This window comes from Zosterops lateralis, assembly GCF_965231275.1.
Source record: "Zosterops lateralis genome assembly, chromosome: 1".
Lineage (NCBI taxonomy): Eukaryota > Metazoa > Chordata > Aves > Passeriformes > Zosteropidae > Zosterops > Zosterops lateralis.
This window is the reverse complement of record NC_139762.1, coordinates 144,462,749-144,483,065: the sequence shown is the minus strand read 5'-3', so window position 1 is coordinate 144,483,065 and position 20,317 is coordinate 144,462,749. Positions and strand designations below refer to the sequence as shown.

At 34.6% G+C, this 20,317-nt stretch overlaps 1 protein-coding gene across 3 annotated transcripts in view; it reads left to right on the top strand.

Moving 5' to 3' along the window:
• Positions 1–20,317, top strand: part of CSMD3 (CUB and Sushi multiple domains 3) — a gene marked incomplete at its 5' end in the record, with an annotated part of 578,503 nt that overhangs the window by 391,061 nt on the left and 167,125 nt on the right. For all 3 annotated transcript variants that reach the window (XM_083859670.1, XM_083859669.1, XM_083859668.1), the window contains 2 exons: positions 13,001–13,192; positions 20,091–20,229. In XM_083859670.1, the coding sequence (XP_083715796.1) occupies positions 13,001–13,192; positions 20,091–20,229 (331 nt within the window). The remainder of the gene's footprint in view (positions 1–13,000; positions 13,193–20,090; positions 20,230–20,317) is intronic.

Here is a 20,317-nt window from a genome sequence, read left to right as displayed (position 1 = left end):
AGTTTTGGTTTTCAAGGGCAGCTGGGGAAGTGCTAGAACGCTTATAATTGTGATTAGTGTTTGGAGATGATGAAGGCATGTTAAAATCTCCATTCTTTTCTAATAAGTAAGTTTCTGCTTTCAGAGACATCTGTGGGGAGTTTCATTTCTGTTGTGATTGTATGGGATGAAACAGAAAAAATCTCCACAGGAACAGCAATGTCCTTCTGCCTTTTGCCTTCTAGTGCTATATCATCATATTACAGGCAGGAGGATGACAAATCTAAACAGTTGCCTAACTGTTATTAAATCCCTTTAGACATTTTATTGCTGAAGCAGAAGAAATCATTGAGCCAGGTCCATTTTGACCTTCTTTTTCCTCTGGTCAGTAAAATTTATATACACTTTTTCAAGATTAGCAAGATCTAGTCTAATATCATTCTGTGTAGCAGTAGCAACATTCCTAACATGGGTTGACACAGAGACTCCTAATGTTAACACTATTTACCTCACTGTGCTTCCTGTGCTTGGTAGCTGTATTAGCCCCTGTTTTCCCCTACTCTCATTTTTTGTGTATGACAAATACACGTGTGTGCATACAGTAATTTGAAGGAAGAATGAGTCATGTAAATGGGAGTACAAAGTGAAAGATATTTTACTTGTAGTGAAAGAGTGTTTCTGCTCCATCAGCTTATTTTTGAACCCATAAATAGAGGTTTTAATCCCTTGGCTCCGAGGTATTTTTCCCATTTTATGGCCTTATTCCCTTCCAGAGCCTGTTTGAGAGATTCTCACATGCGTTTCTATTCTCAGACATGCTCTTATATTTAATGTTGAAGCCAGAGAGGGAGATCATTATGCACTGAACTTATTTAAGCAGTCATTTAAGCTGAGTGGAAAAATACATTGATGCAGAATAAAAAAGGAGTTTAAAGGAAAAATGGATAGTACATGGGAGTAAAGTTATAAAACAGCTACTGATGAACTTACAGTGATTTATGTGAAAAGAGGGTTTAGAAATTTATCTGAGAGGCTTTTTATTTGTTTCTCCATGCTTTTGCAGTTTGTTGAGTTCTAATGACACTTTAAAGAATCCATGAAGTTTTACTGCCTCAACATTTCTGTTTCTCTTTAGTCTAGATTTTCAAAATCAGAGTGATCCTTCTTAAATAATTGATGTGGCACAGTTTGGGTGTATATTATCAGTAGAGTAACAGAGTTTTGTTTTTCATTTTTCTTCCTAAGTTAAGATTTTAAAAGTAATGTGCAATTAGCTACACAACCTGAACAACACTGTTGCTCTATGGACATAATATTTCACCAACCAATATAGCAAAAAATATTTGCGGAGATGGAGGAAAGAGAAAGACAATTCTTTGCAACTTTGTTTCAAGTATTCATATACTTTCTTTGAGTACTTAGTGTTGTCTGAGTGAAACAGATGGTGTCTTCATACTCTAGTTGCACTGTAATTAAAATACAGAAAGCTCACACAAGGGAGGTATCTGCTTTTACTTTCCTCTTGCCATTTTGTGAAATTGGGTAAGAGTATTTAACTGGATTATCAGCCCTTTTACCTCAAGAGGGATGCTATTCAATGACAACAGATACTTTATGTTCAAACCCTTTTAAGACTTTGAATGCTTTATTTTCTTCTCTATTATATTCTTATCCTTTAAACAGAAAATATGGTGTCAAACATGGGTTAACCTTCCTATTAGCTCTTTACAGTTTTTTAATTTAATTTTTATCAATTGTTCTTACACAATTTTGCATCTTTCATTTAATGAGCAAAATTTTTAGCCACTGATAATGCGGTATAATTTGTATTTGGCTCTTCTATAAGCCATTCAGTATAATCAGAAAAACAATTTTTATCTGGAGATAAAAAAGGCAAGTGAGATAACCTCATTCACCAAATTAAAGGGGAAGGGTGGACAGGAAAACCTAAAAAAGCTGAAATGTTATATAAAAAGTAGAAGGAAAATTATTATTTAATTAGTATTATGTATTACAGCAGTAATATTAGAATTTTTTTTTTTATTTAGGGCTGCCCAAAATAATTCTTTAAAAGGTGTGGAAGTTGTTATTAATTTGGTAATATTTAGAGGATCTGAAGGGAAAGGGTTTCACAAACATTTTTCTTGCCCATTGATCAATTAGTCTATTTTGTTTCTTTTTGTTAGCTTGCCTTTTTTGTGGAGAAAAAGAACCCCAAAAGGTTAATTGTATCTCAAATAGTAGAACTATTTTGATGATTTAAACATTCATAATCTCTTTCTGTAAGAAAATAATCATTGAGTGGTCTGGGTTGGAAGGGACCTTAAAGACCATCTAGTTCCAACCCTCCAACACTCTTCCTATGGGCAGGGACACCTTTCCCTAGAAGAGGTTGCTCAGAACTCCATCCAGCCTGGCCTTGAACACTGCCACTTATGGGTCACCCACAACTTCTCTGGGCAGCCTGTTCACCACGCTCATAGTAAAGCATTTCTTCCAATTATGTAATGTAAACCTACTCTGATTCAGTTTGACCCTTGTCCTGCCACTCCATGCCCTTGACAAAAGTCTCTCTCTGTGTTTCATGTAGGCTTCCTTCACATACTGCAAGTCCTCAACTAGGACTCCCAGTAGCTTTCTATTTTCCAGACAGAACAATCCCAATTCTCTCAGCCTTTCCTCACATGGGATGTGTCTTATCCCTCTAATCATCTTCGTGGCTCCTCTGGGCTCACTCAACAGGCTGAGTCCTTTCTGTACTGGGGACCATGGAGCTGGATGCAATACTCCAGCTGGGGTCTCACAAGACCAGAGTAGAGGGGCAAGAAATTATTTATTTTATGCTAAACTGAGGAATACTGGAGATTTTTTTATGGTTGAAAAGGATTTTTTTTTTAATTTAACACAATTGTACATTACTCTGAGAGGAAGAAGTAAAAGTGATGAATTTCAGATGAAATAAGTGAATTTAGCCTGATTGTTCTTCATTACTTTCCATCAATTATCCAAGGCTAGTGAAAGAACAGCTCCTTTTATAGATCTAATGTAAACTAAGAAATAAATTACTTCACATCATCACTAGTCAGAGCAGAATTTTAGTATAATGTCTTTTGTCTTTTATGTGTCTTTGTCTTTCATTTTTGTATTGGACCTCTGCAAATGACCATGACATTATGTCTTAATTTAAACGTTACAGCTTTTCAGTTTCTGCAGTCTTCTTTGAGACTACAATGAAGTAACATGATAGAAAACAGCCCACAAATCCTGAAAATCAAATAAGTAAAAATGTGTAATAAAACAGAATACCTCAAAAAACATTGTATATATGTGTAAAAGGAAAATAAGAACCTCTTGTGATTCAATAGTAAGATAAAAAAAATGAAGATTTTGGAACATGTCTAAATGGCATGTATATAGAACAGAAGCCAGAGGTCTATCCCTAAAGAATTGTGAAAAGTTGACCAGAGGCCAGAAGCAATATGCAAACAGGAAATACCTGTTACAACATATTTCCTCTCAACTGTCAGACAGAGCATGAAGAGTCCAGTACATTCTGGAAAACCACCAATTAAATCAGCAGTATTTTTTTAACAGTAAATTCTGTACAAAACAGAAAAATAAACCTTCAAGAAAAGTGAAGGAGTATTTTTCAAGGTCAGACAAAAATATTAGGTACAGTGAAACGTTTTCATCAGTTGACATCACTTCATGTCACTGAGATGAAAGGAATAGCTGTGAAAAAAAGATGGAGAACTGAAAGTAGCTGAGTAAGAACACTAAAATGTAAAAAAAATGCTTATAATAATTGTATGTGTGTTTAAAATAGTATTTTTAATCACATTACTATGTCTGAAATGTGTAATATCAGATCAGATCCCACTAAATCCAGTCAGATCCATTCCACAGGTTTCAATGGCCTTTGAATCTGGTATTATAGGAAACTTTTCTCTCTGCTAACTTAACATTTCAGGTGCCATTTATCTTCTGTGCAGGACGGAAGGACCTGTATTCCTCTTTCGCTGGCCTGTATTTCACCACTGATAGCTGCACTACTGAATAGCATTACAGAATACATTCTGCTCAGATCTCAGAGTTCAGTCACATTTCTGACTAATTAAACATTGCACAGGATAGAGCATTTCTTGAGCATTATAAGGCAGCCAGTGCAGAACTAAACTGTAAATATTTTTTGAGTTTTGGGAAGGTTTTGTAAATAGATACTCTAGTAGTATTTTATATCATGTGACAGCAATTTCTTATGCAACAGGATATGCCTTAAAATACTTGGATTTACTGTCAAACTGCAGCTGTTCCTCCTTATTTTAAGACTGGGTGAATAGCCCTTTGGAGTTACTTGCCTCTATATACTATAGAAAAAGCCTGGAACACTCGAGGCGGATACCTGCTTGCATGGCTTGAGTCTGACAATATTAATTTCCAGTCTGGAATTATAATGCTTACATTCATTATAATGATGATTAAATGCTTACAAGTCAGCTTTCTATATTTATTATTTATAGCCATAGTGTCTCTAAATGTTTTGTGGGGGTTTTTTGTTTGGTTTTTTTTTTTTATTTTTGTGGTGGTGGTGTTGTTGTTTACATGGTTGTCTTCTTGTTGTTGTTTATTGGTGGGATTTCTTTTGTTCAAAGACAGACCTATTAGCAACAGACACATTTAGGAAGATTATTTTGATGCTGAAAACCCTCCTGTATTCCTATATATATACATTTTTTTTTTTTCGTTCGGTTTCCCAATAACAAAGATTTCTACTTCTGACACATTTACTCTGAAGGTGATTTGCAAAGACATATGGGAATTTCACTGCTGGTATAGGGATCACTTCCTAACACAACTTTTTCACTTTCCTGAAGTCATTAACCTAAGATTTATTCTTCCTAAGAAAGAACTTTTAATCTAAAATATTTTGCACTCTGGTTTGCTATTTTCTTTCAACTTTGAGTGGAATCCTTTGGATTTAGAGATTTCAGGAGGACTACTTTCCTATCAGAAATACCTCTGGATGTCCACTTTTAAATTCAGCTCAGGGATTTTGTTTTAGGTTTACAGGGGGTGGTTTTGGTATATGTTTTCTTGTTTAGTTTGATAATAAAATCAGATAAAGACTTTTAAGAAAAAGCTTGATGCTCCTGTCTTCTCCCCATTCCCCTCCACCTCCCTCCAAAAAATAAAAAAAGGCAAAAAATAAAGTTCTATACTGGATTACAGTGTAAACAAGAATTTTAAAAGAAGATCAGTTGATGTCTGGGATGGGGTCAAGTTGGTGAGGAAACTTGTTCTGACTGCAAGCATGGGGTGTGTAGCTGTGAAGGAGCTGTGATTGTGCAAGTGTGACTGCCAGAGTTCATCCAGGAAAGTTGGTTGGGGAAGTTTCTTTAACACAGAGACCTACCTACACAACATAGAAAACCCTGGTTGTGCAAGATGTTAAACTTCATTGAAGGGACATGATGTCCCAAATGAAATTCTGATTGTGTGATTTATTCTTAATATTTCCCATTTTAATCTTCAAACAGTAACTGACAAACTTAGAATCCATGAAGTCATGCAAAATCAACAAATGGAGCTGTGGTTAGAATTTACTTAAGAATTACAATGACTATGCTTCTAAATCTCTGTTAGATCTACAGCAGAAAGGAAAGTTAAAAATAGATTAAAGAAATGCTATCAGCAGTGCTTCTGTTGGTAGAAGACAATGAAAATGCTGCAGATAATTCATTCTTTCTTTTTCAGGAAAAGTTGTATAGAAGGTGGAATTTGAGATAGCAAATAGCAGGCTGACCTGGTTCTCAAACAGCATTAGAGATTCAGGGAGACTGCAGTGTCCATGTGGGTAAAGGTATTATGTGGGTTCTGAAGCAGGTTGAATTTTCAAGGTGCAGTCAGTCGGGATTGGTTCGGGCTGATGTGAGTTTGATAGGCCAGCAATACTAGAAAGCCTTTATTTAAAGTGATAGGAGTTTGGAAGAATATGTTGGTTTAAATAGGTTCATAATAGTATGCTTGACATGTGTGTTATGAAGAGCTTGAAATTTGGACAGCTTGAAGCTGCTGACCTGACTGTGGGCTCTGGGAAAAGAAAAAAAAAAGAAAAAAAAAAACAAAAAAAAAAAAAAACAAAAAACAATGGAAAAAGTTTTCTTATTTTCCTTAATTCTCCAGATTTGGGATTCAGACTCTTTAATTATATTTGACTTGGCATGCATTAGAACGTCTAATTTAGAAATCACTGTTAACACCAAGAAATCCCAAGACATTTATTATATTGTTTCCAGCATCAGTGGAGTCTATTATAACCTTGTCCCACTTTTAACGCTATGTTTCAAGGTATCTTTCCTGCATGAAAAGAGGTGTCCTTTTTGAACATCTCAGACACCTGTTAAATTGCCTGGGCTTATGAACTATCAGAAACTTTTTAATAGTTGGAAGTACCTTACTGCTTTTGAAGGAGAAATTATAAATTTAGAATATTTAATTATCTGATTTATCAATTAAATACACTTTTGTGTATGATTATTAAAAAGATGCATTAGAATTTTTTTTATACCCCACATAAAGGACACTTGTAGATACACCTCTGTTTACATCTTTTCTGGGTATAATTGAATGCTGGTTTAATGGTTTCTCTGGCTCTGTAGGAGCATTTGGACAGTATTGTACTGATCATAAAGAGATGATTTAGAATACTCCCTCATCTCCACTGCTCAAAATATATGAAGCTGTTTACATGAATGGTCTTAGGAAAAATTCAAACAAGTTGTGTGGGGGAGGGAACTGAATTTTTTGTATGGCTTGGCTCCTAAGATTTTAAACAAGCTTCTGCTGCACTTCATTCAAGTCACCCAGCAGGAACTGTGTAAGATAACTTTCCAGAGTAAATATTTCTGCCTGTGCAGTGGCACTTGTTTTCTGAAGGATCTCATATTCAAGTCCAAATTAGAGGATATGGTTATATAGCTATCTGAGATGTTAAGTCTCACATGTGGGTCGTTCAGTTATTTCTGTGTTAGCACATCACACAGAAAAACTAAGAGGAGCTGATACATAGATTGAAACAACTGGTCCTGAACCACTGCTGCCAACACTGTTCAGAGACATTCTTAGTTCAGAGTCATTCTACCATAGTTCAGTAGTGTATCTTCAAATTTGGCTTCATCCAAATGAAAACAATTCATCTGCTCCAAAACCATGCCCCATTGCAAACCAAAACACAATCTGGAGTTTTATTTTACAAACATATACTCAGCTCAGAAATGTGTAATAACTATGTTGAAACACTTTCTGTCACTCTGACCATGCAGAGAGACATACAATCTAATCTAATCACCTGCTGAACAGTTTGAGCATGAGCTGCGTTCATCCCCATTCTGGAAGTTTTGATCTAGAATTGTCTCTTAATTCTTTATCTGGCCCAAATGATTTGACTGATAGAAGCGTGATTACTCTAAACTAGCAGTGCCAAGAGAATAAATAAAATAGGTTTCTGCATTTCTCTATCTTCATTAGGGAAAAAAAATCCTCTCAGATGATAACTCACAAGTTTCTGCTGCATGCAGAGTCACTCTTGGACCTGTTATGCTGCATATCTTAGGTAACAAACACATCTGAGGTTTGTCTATTTCCCATAAAAAATGTTTTTAATAGAAATTTAATGCATTACATTCACAAATCACAGCTTACTTGTTATTCAACACAGTATTTCCTGAACTCTGAGCTTACAATTATTGTAATAGACTAAAACATGAGGTATTATTTTCTTACTTTATCAACTCTAATACATCACAAAGAACTTCAGTGTTTATACATGAACTTATGGGGAATTGTGATAGCCTGCTCTTTTAATTTTGCAGAAAGCTTTCAAGATTGCATTACAGGTAACTTTATAATTCCCACAATTTTTGCTTACTCCACAAATTTTCATGGGGAATGTTGAAGGCAGTGATTGAGGTTCCAGCATATATAAAAGGAAAAAAAACCCTCACTTTTTGTACTAGAATATACAGTCCATAAATAGTATTGACACTTAATAAGAGAAAAAAAAAATAGGCTGAAGGTAGGTAATGAAAATAAATATTAAAAAAATAAACAGATTAATGAGGCAGAGTTGAGAATGCAGGGCAGAACACACAATAACCTTCCTGAAATAAAAAATAACCTGCAAACACACAGCTTTTAACAGCAGTAATGATGGGCTAGAATCTGGTGCATGAAAAAAACTCCTTATGAGTACAGTAGACGTGACAGAAAGCTGTGATTAAGAAATTCAGTTTGAATGTATGGGTAATATATGTTAACCCTCCAGAGATGCATTAATTCTATAATTACATACAGTGCTGAGATATTCCTTCTCCAGTCTCCTTCTTACATAACTATTTTTAAAATTTTCCCTCAAAAAACCCCAATATTTATGTGTTTGAGGATTCTTATTCTGAGAAATTCATTTATAAAAAAATTCCACTTCCTTTTTGAGGTAAATATATGACAAGTAAAAATGGAATTTATCAACAGATTTATTCTTAAAATAGAGATTGCACATTAAATATAAATCATTAATACAGTTTTTTTGTCTCAATGGTAAAAAAATCATGTGGTTCCTTCTGTTCCAGTGCATGAGAATGCTAAATGCCAAGCTTAAGTAAAAGTTTCTCTCTTGTGATATTGATTGTAGAGGGAATCTGGGGAACAACTCTATTAATAAGACACCTAAATTTTGGCATGGCCAAGCTTAAGTTAAATTAATCCCACTCCTAATTAAGCAAATTGGATTTACACATCCTTGCAAAGCATGATATGTGGTTACAAGATATCATATCTTATAACCATATAAGGTCTGGTTATAAGATACGCCTATTTTACAGAGCAAGATATGTGGTTTTCGGAAATACCACGAAGGAATAATTTTTTGTGTTTTAATCTCACTGTAGCTGGGGAACTCTGGATACCTTCTCCTGGTTTATTCTTGTTAAAATGAACTAGACAGGTAAAAAAGAGTTTTAAGCAAATAGTAATTTTTAGGAATTCTGTAATGCTCACTTATTTCCACTACAAAATAAAAACAAATAAACAAACAAGCATGCATCTATATATATAAGAAATTCTATTATAGTTTATATTCATAAGCCTTTACCACCATTTAAAATTACCATCAAAGTAAAATAACAGCTGAAATTTGATTTCCAAATCTGTCAGTTCTAGTTGCTGACAACTGTATGGAGGTATGTGTATATGTTGAAATGGAAGTGAAAGACACAAAACATTGGAATAATTGCTTTCCACAGCAAGACAAAAATGCAGATTGTTATACGGGTATGAATAAAAAACTTAGAGCAAAAGGTGTTTCAAAACCTAATATATATTAATCTGAATTTTGCAGTATGCCTACCTATCTAAGGCTATTGCCTGATTTTACCCTAAGACATCTCCAAAGGCTGTGTGAAAAATTGTACTAAGTGCTCCAAGTTAGTAGCTTTGTAGCTCTACAGCTTTCACTAAGAACTTGTCACTGTTTTATTATCCTGATGATGACCTCGAGGATAATGTCATGAAGTACATGAATAAATAAATCACATAGTAGCAATATTATGCTGGGATGTTCTTTCTCTCTTCCTTTAACTAGCACTTTACTTTTTAGAGAAGATAGAAGCAAAATTTCCCACAGATTTTAGGCAAATCTAACCTAATAAATTATTATTTATTTATGATAAAGCAAAGTATATTCAGTACTTTTATTGACATGCTGCATACTTTCCCTTTCTGACATCCTGTTCATTCAGAAGAAATCAGTGTATTTTTAAACAACCTGTTGAGAAGCTCAGCTCACCTGGTCTTGTCAAACCAGTTGATAAATCCTTCAGTTAGATTTCATACTTTCAATAGAGCCTTGCAAAATTCTGACCAAACTCTGAAGAAAAAAAAAAAAGAGAATTAGACTTCTAGAAATCATTTACTTAAAAGCCTAAAACCCAGACAATGACACAGTGGGAGCCGACAAGCTCTCTTTTGTATTCTACTGTTACAATGCAAAAACCAATCTTAAAGCAGTGGCTTTATTTTTAAATTAGATCTGTGTGTATTTAGTGTGAATTTGCAGAGTTTAAAAAAGATTAATGGAATAGTTTAAGTTGGAAAGTACCTCTGGAGATCTCTAGTCCAATTGCTGAGTCACAAAACAGTCAAACAGGTAACAAAAAATAAACTGTAAAACAGAAAAGAAAATAAATATTTGACCACACTTGAAGTGAAACAGTGTTTTTATTTATACAGCTGGAATTTTGCTTGTTGCATCTTATGATTGGTATGTTTGTGCTTTTGCTGCACACATGCTTCCTAGAAGAACTTTTGTCTTCTGTATTCCTTTTCTGTAAAGCTGCTTTCTGGTAAATTGTTTCTTGGGATTCATTTGTCCCGGATGCATTTCCTTTTTAGAGTCTCCTGAAGTTTCTCTCAGGCTTTTTCTCTAGCCTACTGAGACCTCCCTAAATAGCATCCCTGCACTAGAGCATATCAACTGATCATCCAGTGTCTGTAAACTTGCCAAAAGCTAACTTTGTCTCATTGTCCCCGTCTTTAATGAATATTGAAGTCAACAACCACCCCTGAGGGACACTGCTGCTAATCAGCTCCTGCCTGGGTTTTGGATCATGGACACTCTTTGAACCTGGCACACCAACCTGTTTCCCATCCATTTCATATTCCACTCATCCAATCCATGCTTCATCAATTTGGCTACAAAGCCAAAAGACCAGGAGGTGGGTTGAGCAAGCATGCAAGATGACTGCTATGCAGGGCAAATAAGGGTAAGGTTATAGGTTTGGCACACACATCTCATATTATAAAATTAATTTGCATAAATATAACTAAGTGATTAAAAAACCCAAACAGATTGTATCAGAAATTCCTGTGTGGCCCCTTAATGTCTTTTTCAGCCATATCCAATTTTTCTTTTTTTTGCAGAATGATGCAATCTAGCCATATGCAATTTTTCTTTTTTTTGCAGAATGATGCAATCTAGTAAGAGCAATATGATGTACTGACAATAACATGAAGTTTCATATCACTGTCTTTCTCTCTTTGGCCTTTCAAGATTGATTGCAAACTCTGAGTAAGAATCAGCCCCCGTTCTTCTGGAATTGCACATTTTAGATAAAGCAGGGAACTGTTTTTCTTGTTGATGGCAAAATTCAAGGCAGATAGCATTAAAGTGGGCAGAAGACAGTTTCTCTCCAATACAGACTGCTCTGGCTGGGCAACACCAATCAAAAGTTATAGTGCATCCTGTGCTCTCAGGAGGGAGGGATGCACACTCATATATGACTGGGTTTACTACTGGCTTAGTCTAAGTTTACCTTAAGGATTTTTTCTTTTAGTTTTGACCTGCATTAAGACGCTTTTGAACCTTTTCATATTTGATAAAATTTTATTCAAGTATAATCTATTATCTTACTGTCTTGCATGCAACATTTGCAAGTCCTGCGAGTACAGTGGAGTTCACTTAATAATTTCATATTTTAGTAATATTTTTTCTAAATTGACACCCAGTGACATATTTAAAGATACAAACAGGAATCATGGAGTCTAAAGCAGAAGTTTTACAAAAATGTATGCCAATATATAAAAATAATTGTCTTTCATTTATTATGGAACATTTAAAAGAAATACGTATTTTTTTTGAGGACTAAGAAGGAAAATTTTTTCTTTACTTCTGTTCATACTTGTTTTTTTGGTGAGAATTTATTTGTGGGGATATTTTTCTGGACTTCTGTTCATACTTGATCTCTTCTTCTGTTCATACTTGATCTCTTGGTGAGGATTTATTTGTGGGGATATTTTTCCCTATAGTCAGTACTTCCTGTGTATAAAAACAACCCCATAAAAATCCCAATAATTGTGTAGAGCCAATTATATTTTTTATTAAGTCATTCTTGGAAAGGAAGGTACTTGGAGGGTTGGGGGTTTTTTAGAGAAATTAACTGTTTAGACCAAAATTTGCTCTTCAAAAACATTATAAATACAAAACCCAGACACATTTTGGATGAATAGATTTCTGTCTGCTGGTATTACCTTCCCAGAAAAGTGCATCTGAATTAAATCTCAGTACTCCCACTTTGTGTTTGTGTTACACAGATTGCTGAGCTCAGTGGGACTAGTTCCACAGGCAAGTCTGACATTTAATATTTATTTGTAATACATATGTTTCAGTTCTATAATGGTAGTAGGAAATAATATTTACTTAAATAAATACTGATGTACTTACTTTTTGCTTAAGCTTACATATTTTGGTGCATAATATATTTATGTTGATCGTGAGGAAAATATCTTTAATTTTTGCGTACTTTTTTGTAGTCATTGTGATTGTATTTTATCTCAATAATAATCCATACTTACATCTTATATATATCTGTACATTCTCTCAGACTAAATCCATGTGTATTTTTTGTAGTAGTTTCTTTATTATTACTACACAAGTCTAGTGTTGTAGATAGGTCATGTGCAAGGGTATAGACACGAGTGATCAATGAAATTCACTTCCAAAGTCATGGCTAAATGTTACACCAAAGATATATTTATGAACTATGGAATTGTGGAGAATTGAAGATGTGTGCGAGCATACCTTAATAGGAAAACCTGAAGACCTTAATCTGCTCTTATTTTTATTCATATTAAAAATTTCTCTAAGTTAAAGGTGCTAAATGTCCCGGGTAATAAAAAATCTCCTCCTTTTCTTTTTATATACTGCAGTGCTTCACAGAATTAAAAAATAAATAAATAAATAAATAAATAAAATTAGGCACTTTTAATAACTAAAGAAGGTAGCAAAAATTAATAGTATAAAAGCAGCAGATTGTTAAATGGTTTCTCAAAATTTTTAAGTGATTAAGGCAATTTTGAATTTGTAGAGCTTCCTGATTAGAAAAGTGTAACAAAATGGAAAAAAAATTGGTTGAAAAGATGGGGGTTTTTTTCAAAAAATTATTTATATTTATTTTTGCTTTGCTGCTAGGTTCTGTAGCCACTGCCTGTCGTGATCCTGGTGTCCCCATGAATGGAACTAGAAATGGCGATGGAAGAGAACCTGGAGACACTGTCATTTTTCAGTGTGACCCTGGCTATGAGCTTCAAGGAGATGAGAGAATAACCTGCATTCAGGTAGAAAACCGGTACTTCTGGCAGCCAAACCCACCAGTCTGTATAGGTATGCAGAAAAAATAAATAAATAATGCTTTCCTAAAAATAGAAATCTTTATGTAATGAATCACACTGTTCTAGGAATTTGTTTAAAGAAAATACATGGACTGCATGTCTTAAAAATTATTTTATATCGACCTCTGATAGTCATAACCAAAACCTTTCCTCTGTAATTGTTAGTATAATAGTTTTCATCCTCTTCCTCTCAGGGCCTTCTCATTTATAATTTGATGGTCTGGGACAGAGAAAGGAAATAAGTCAATTACTGTTATCCTTGGTAGTCTATTCTTGGACAAACATTGTGGGGAGGAACTTGCCAGAGATTACAGCTGCAAGGAGCACCACACAGCTTTCAAACACTCTCTTTCCTTTAATAAACTTAACTTGACCTTAGCTGTTCGAAATAAAATCTGCATTCTATTTGCATAGAACCATGCACATCATCTACCCTGTTCATGCATATCTGCAGACAGGTGTTTGCAAACACTACAGTGCTGACTTGCTGTTTTGGCTATTCTACTTAATGTGTTAAAGTATTATTTTCTCGGTCCTTACTCACCTTACTGTGCCTTCCTGTGTAGTCTGATTTTATGGGCTTGAAGACAAGAACTGTCTAGACTATTTTCTGGATGACTGCAGTAAAGAAATATTTTACTACTCATCTCTTACAGTTCTTATATGCAAAAATATGCATTTTATAGTAATGTTAACTGAATATCTGTAGATATCTAAGTGAAAAAGTAAAAGGAATTCTAAGGCTCTGGGCCCTAAAGTTAAAATATTCTTCTATCATGCTGGCCTTATTTGATATTGCTGGTTTTAAAATTTATGTCAACTGAAAAATAACTACCCCATTATAAAGCAGTACTAGCAGTTTTAATCACTATCAATAGTGAGTCAATGATATTAAAATATAGATTAAATGTAGATGTAGGTGCTCAACTGACATTCTGTCCATAGCACATATTAAATATACATACACTTGTTTTTTAGCTGCATGCATCCATTTATCTGATAAGTTCCACACTTCATGCAAAATGCAGAGTAGCAAGAATGCTTATTATGATGATTTATTTGTCCAAATATCAAGCACGAAATTATCCTCTATTGATTTCCCATAATGATACATTCTTGGGGAATATGAACTGCTAATAGACTAGAGTGTGCAAACCTTGCCTTGGAGCTAAGTGGTTTCAAAGTTGTGTGTTGTAGTTCAGTACACCCTGAAGTTCATTGATTTTTTTTCTCATAACTTGTAATATATTCATTAATGTTGCTTCCATCCCTGTAAATCCAAACTGTGCAATACTTACCCTACATGTAATTTCAACATCATCATTGTTTATCAAAGTTTTAGACAAAAACAAACATAATTTTGATGAAAGGATAAGAGGCAGGAATAATTCCTAAGCTGTATAATTGTACCATGTTCTAGATTTTATCAGCTTTTTACATGCCAAAGTGTCTTTTTGAACCTCCTAATTATTAATGCTTAAAACTAGTTAAATGTACTTTTTAATTGTTCTTACCTGTGGGAGTGCCTTGGGTTTTTTTTAATTTCCTTAGTCTTGCCTTGCAAAATTTTAAGAACATCTTAATTTCAAAGGTAATAGCAACGGGAAAATAACAAAGAATTAAATAATGATTCATGTATTTAAATAAAAGATAGTAATTAGAAATTCTACTGTATAAAAGGTATTCTGAGAAACTATAAATTTGAGAATGTTTCTGCCAAAAGATAGTCCTTTGGCTTATGCCTGTGCTGCACAAAATAGCTACATGTTTTCTGTTCCAAAGATTTTCTGGATCCAATCTTGCTTAGACACCAGAATCTTAAGTGATTATATTTGCTTAGTTTTCTCAGGGATGACATTAAAAATTCTGGCATACAAAAAGAAATTTTAGGATTCAGGTTAACTCTGCATTTAGGAGAAGCATAGACTGTCTCCCAGAGGTTTCAGACTTTCTTCAGAAATTCACAAGTCAATTTTTTTATTTTTCTTTTTTACTTTTTCCTTATGGCTTGGTTTTGCTTGTTTCTACTATTTTGTTTCAGGCAAAGTCTTGTTTTTCATATTTATATTTATAAAAAAGGTTTTATTTTCAATTCAAACTCAAATCATTCTATGATTCTTTATATAATACTTCTTTTAAAAAAAGGAAAGAAATAAATGAAATAAATAATGAAACCATATATTCTGTTTCTTTTCTTAAGAAGTAATTCAATGAACAAATAAAATAAATAAAAGCCAGAAAATTGTGGAATATGATTTTTGTTGCTTCCTAGATAAATTAATAGATTTTAAATAAAAACCACCCCAACCTGTATTTCCTTACATAGAAAAAATGAATGCTGAGTTCAGCACAGAGACAGCAAGGCTCACTGCTTGCTTACCACTGTGTCTGCACAGAGCTTTATAATGAAAGGCTCACATAACCTACATCTAGTTTTTACCGCATGACACATAAAAAAATATATATATTTTTCATAGTGTTTTGACATTTGCCTTTCTTTCTACATGGGCTATTATATTTGTTCAGTCTTATCTCTTATGGCTAATACTGTAAAAGGTGTTCTTTAAACTTTGTTTTCAGAGCTGGTCTGTCCTCAGTTAAAAGTAAGGTTATGGAAATAATAACTTTCTACACATTCAATTCAGAAAATTATGGATTCTGAAACACATAAGAATTTAATTATACACACAGAGAAAGGAAGTCTATGAATAAGTTTAGAGAAGACAATAAACTGGAAAAGGAAACATAATTTAATAACATTTTTCATTAGATCATGTTAATATCTCAGCTATCTTATGAACTGAAAATTATTTTGAAACCATTCTATCCAAAGAAAATTCTATCTGGGAGATATCTTGTAAAGTTGAAGATTATGGTTTTTATTATTTTTTACTGCTGTTAATGGCATACCTTGAAATAAAATATATTGTGGCTGCCTGTCTAGCTTAGTGTACTTTCCATTTATTTCCTTTTGGATATCAATAGGCCTTGGGAAGGATTAAAAGGAAACACTGTTAACAGTAAAGGTAACTGCTGATGTGTATAAAGAAAGAATAAGTATATAAGAAAGAAGATACTAACATGAAAATATTCTATCAATGAACTAACAGGGAACTAAATTAAATCAAGGCCTCAGGAAAGAATCATGAATGCAGACACTGGCAGAATTTAGTCTGGAACAAGGACATAGCATTTTAACTTCTTTGTATCATTTGCCGGTGGCAGAGTATTTTAGAAATATCAGACTCATACAGTTTAGTGGTCATTTCAGTGAAGCCTGGTTAGAGTGAATAACCTAAATATCCACTTTGGTATTTTTCACATTTTCATTCCCAGGATTTTCACATTTATGTTGCAGAGAGTGCAACCTAAACCATTAAAGTACCTGAAAAAAAAGAATGTACAGAGTTATACTGAAGGACATTAGTTCCAGCTGATGAGCAGCCTTTACATTCCATACAGCCTCACAGTTCCTGTTTTACATGAACTTTTACTTCAACAAGGTTACAGAAAGTTAAAGTGAACTTTTCTACAATTCATAGATGTGTACTGTTTTGTAGTAATTTAATTTTACTAATTTCGAAATTGTAGCAAAGGAACATTCAATGGCAGATGCTTTTAATTAGAAACAATATGAATTTTAATTTTTTGAAGATCGAAAAATTGCAATTATCTGTATTGTAAAACTAAGTAAATATTTCACACTAAATGAAATATCTCCTGTCCGTTCCCTTGTAGCTAATGGAAATTTATCTATCAACTGAAAACATCTGGGAAAATGTTATTGTGATAAAAAATTATATTTGGTGGTTGTCAAAAAACACAAAACAAATTGTGCTAGGTCTGGAATATATATTTTATGTATTTGCTAGTACTACTAGTATGTGACATTATTGTGTTCCTAAAGCCAGGCCTTGTTTACCCTTCTGTTTTTACACAAAATGATGATTTTATGATTCATTGCCAATTTTAATACCAAAATGTAAATGAAGATTCTAATTCTTGGTGGCTTGTTTGTTTTTAGTTAATTTTGCTATTCATTACTCCCTTTTAATATAAATAGATAGGTAAAATGTAGCAAAACTACACTCATATGTACTGTGACTGTGGATTTGTTAATCTACCTAAGTATTCTACTTGCTTTACTTGAATTCATAAATGACCTGGGATTCAATTCCTAGACTCATAGATTCTCAGAGTGGTTTGGGTTGGACTGTCTAATTCCCACCTTCCTGCCATGTCAGAGATACCTTCCATTAGACCAAATTACTCAAAGTCCTATCCAGCCTAACCTTGAACAGTTCCAGGGACCAGCATCAAAAAATTGCATGGACAATGTTCCAAGTCTCACCACACCCCCCGTAAAGAATTTATTCCTAAAGCCTGATTTAAACACACCTTTAAGTTTAAAGCACTTCCCCCTTGTTCTTGAATGACCTTGTGAAAAGTCCTCCTCCAGCTCTCTGTAGGCCCTCTTTAGACACTGAAAAGCCCCATACAGGCTCCATTCTCCTGGAGCCTTCTCTTCTCCAGGCAGAGCAATCCCAACTCTCTCCAAAGGTTTTCATAGGAGAAGTGTTCCAACTCTCTGATCATCCTTCCTCTGGACTCTCTTGAAAGGATTGGTGTCTTTCTTGTGTTGGATGTCTCAGAGCTGGATACATGATTTCTCATGGTATTAGGAAATACTCTGTGTATTTCCCTGCAGGTTGAATTATAGCTGTACATATCATCTTTATCTGTAGAAATCCTCTTGAGTGCAGTCACACAGCACAAACAGAACAACCAGAAGATCAGGCCCAGACAACATTGGTTTATGAAAGGCAGGTTTTATATGAACAACCTGATCTCCTTGTATGACAAGGACACCTGCTCAGTGGATGTTAATGATCAGGAGTTTAATAAAGTGTTTGACACTATTTCCCACATCATTCTCATGGAGAAACTGACTGTTCATAGGCTGGACAGGTGAACTCCTCACTGGGTAGTGACTGGATGCTGGGCCCAGAAAGTCATGGTGAACAGAGTTACACCCAGTTAGTGGCCAGTCACTAGAGGTGTTCCCCAGGGCTCAGTTCTGGGGCCAGTCCTGTTTAGCGTCTTTATTGACGATCTGGATGAGGTGTTTGAGTGCACTCTAAGTTTTCAGATGACACTAAGTTGTGCTGGAGTGTTGATCTGTTGGAGGAAGAAAGGCTCTGCAGAGGGGTCTGGAGAGGCTGGATCCATTGGCCAAGGCCACTGGTACAAGGTTCAGTAAGGTAAAGTGATGAGTCCTGCACTATACCCTATAGCACTCCAGGCTTGAGGAACAAATGACTGGAAAGCAGCCCAGTGGGAAAGGACCTTGGGGCATTGGTTGACAGGTGGCCAAACATGAGCCAGTGTGTGCCCAGAGACCAAGAAATCCAATGGCATCCTGGCTTGTATCACCAAGCTATGTCAACATGACCAGGGCAGTGATCTTCCCAGTGCACTCCACTGGTGAGGCCACACTTCAAATACTCTGTTAAGCTCTGGGCCCCACGCTGTAGGAAACACATTGAGGTAATGGAATTAGTCCAGAGAAGGGCAACAAAGCTGGTGAAGGGTTGAGATAACAGCATTCTGAAGATCACCTGAGGAAGCTGACATTGTGTAGCCTAAAGGAAAGGAGGCTCAGGGAAGACATTCTTGCTCTGTACAACTACCTGAAAAGAGGTTGGTATTAAGGGCAGTGTTCACTTCTTCACCCAAGTAACAAATGACAGGATGAGAGGAAGTGGCCTCAAGTTGCACCATGGGAGGTTTAGATTGGATATAAGGACAGATTTCTTCACCTCCGGTAGGATTAGCAAGCATCAAAACAGGCTGACCAGGGAAGTGGCTTAGCCCCTGTCCCTGGAGGTATTTAATTTAAAACGCATGTAGCTGTGACACTTAGGGACATGATTTGGTGATGGACTTGGCAGTGTTAGGTTTATGGTTGGACTCCATTACCGACATGATTCTATAAGAGATTTAAATTACTTTAGAGCTCACAGAATATCTGTTACAGAAGACCTGAGTAAGCAATAACTTTCCTAGGTCCAGATGGTCACTTAGCAGAATTAAAACTTCCAAAATTATAAGTCTTTATAAATCTTATCTGGAATCTTTTGAATAACATTATAAGAAGTTCTTTCAAAAAAGAAAACCTGTTTTTTTTAGAAAACCTGATTGTTTTCTTCTTGCCGCATGAAGTTTCAGATAAAGAATGCTGAAGAACAAAATTTCATTATACATTTCTTCTTTTTTTACTATTTATTTTTCTGGACTGAAACTCCACAAGATTTGAGAACCTCAAAATCGCATAGAAAAATGTGGTTATTTTATTCTGATTGTGCTCAAAACTATTGTATTTATCTCTGAGTTTGAAAACTGCAATTACTTGAATATTTTTCAGTTTAATTATATATTATATCCATCTTGATCTGAACTACTAATCACGTTACCTGGTGAAAAGGCAGATAATTGCATTATCAATGTAAGTATCATGTTTCATAGCCTAAGGAGGTTCTCTTAGAATGCCTTTTACAAGAAGTAGAAAGAGGAACACTTACCCAGTCAAGTCTTTTTATGTGTGTAGCCAGAACATTTTTCAAGTTCACAGTATATTCAGAAAAGCCTTGAAATAATGTTATGCAAAAGCAAAAGGACACAGATTTCAAAACCAAGTGTTTCACATAGTAATATTAGTATTTGTCTAAGGCAAAATGTGAATATATTTTATGTTTGTTTCTATTAAAGCTTTGTAAATACCTCACTTGTTTAACTTTTGGAGGACACTAAATGTCAGGGAACAGATTGCTGCTACTTGCTTCTTTGTCTCTTACCTTCTTTCCTCAAGTTCAATCTATTTTTATTCACAGCTCCCTGTGGAGGAAACCTGACTGGCTCATCAGGTTTTATACTTTCACCAAACTTCCCTCATCCTTATCCCCACAGCAGAGATTGTGACTGGACTATCAATGTTAATAGTGATTATGTTATATCATTAGCATTTATCAGGTAAGCTGTTACTTATAAAGTCATGTTTATAACTTTATTATTTGCCTTATCATTATAATTTATTATTGTTTGGATCTCTGTCAGGTTA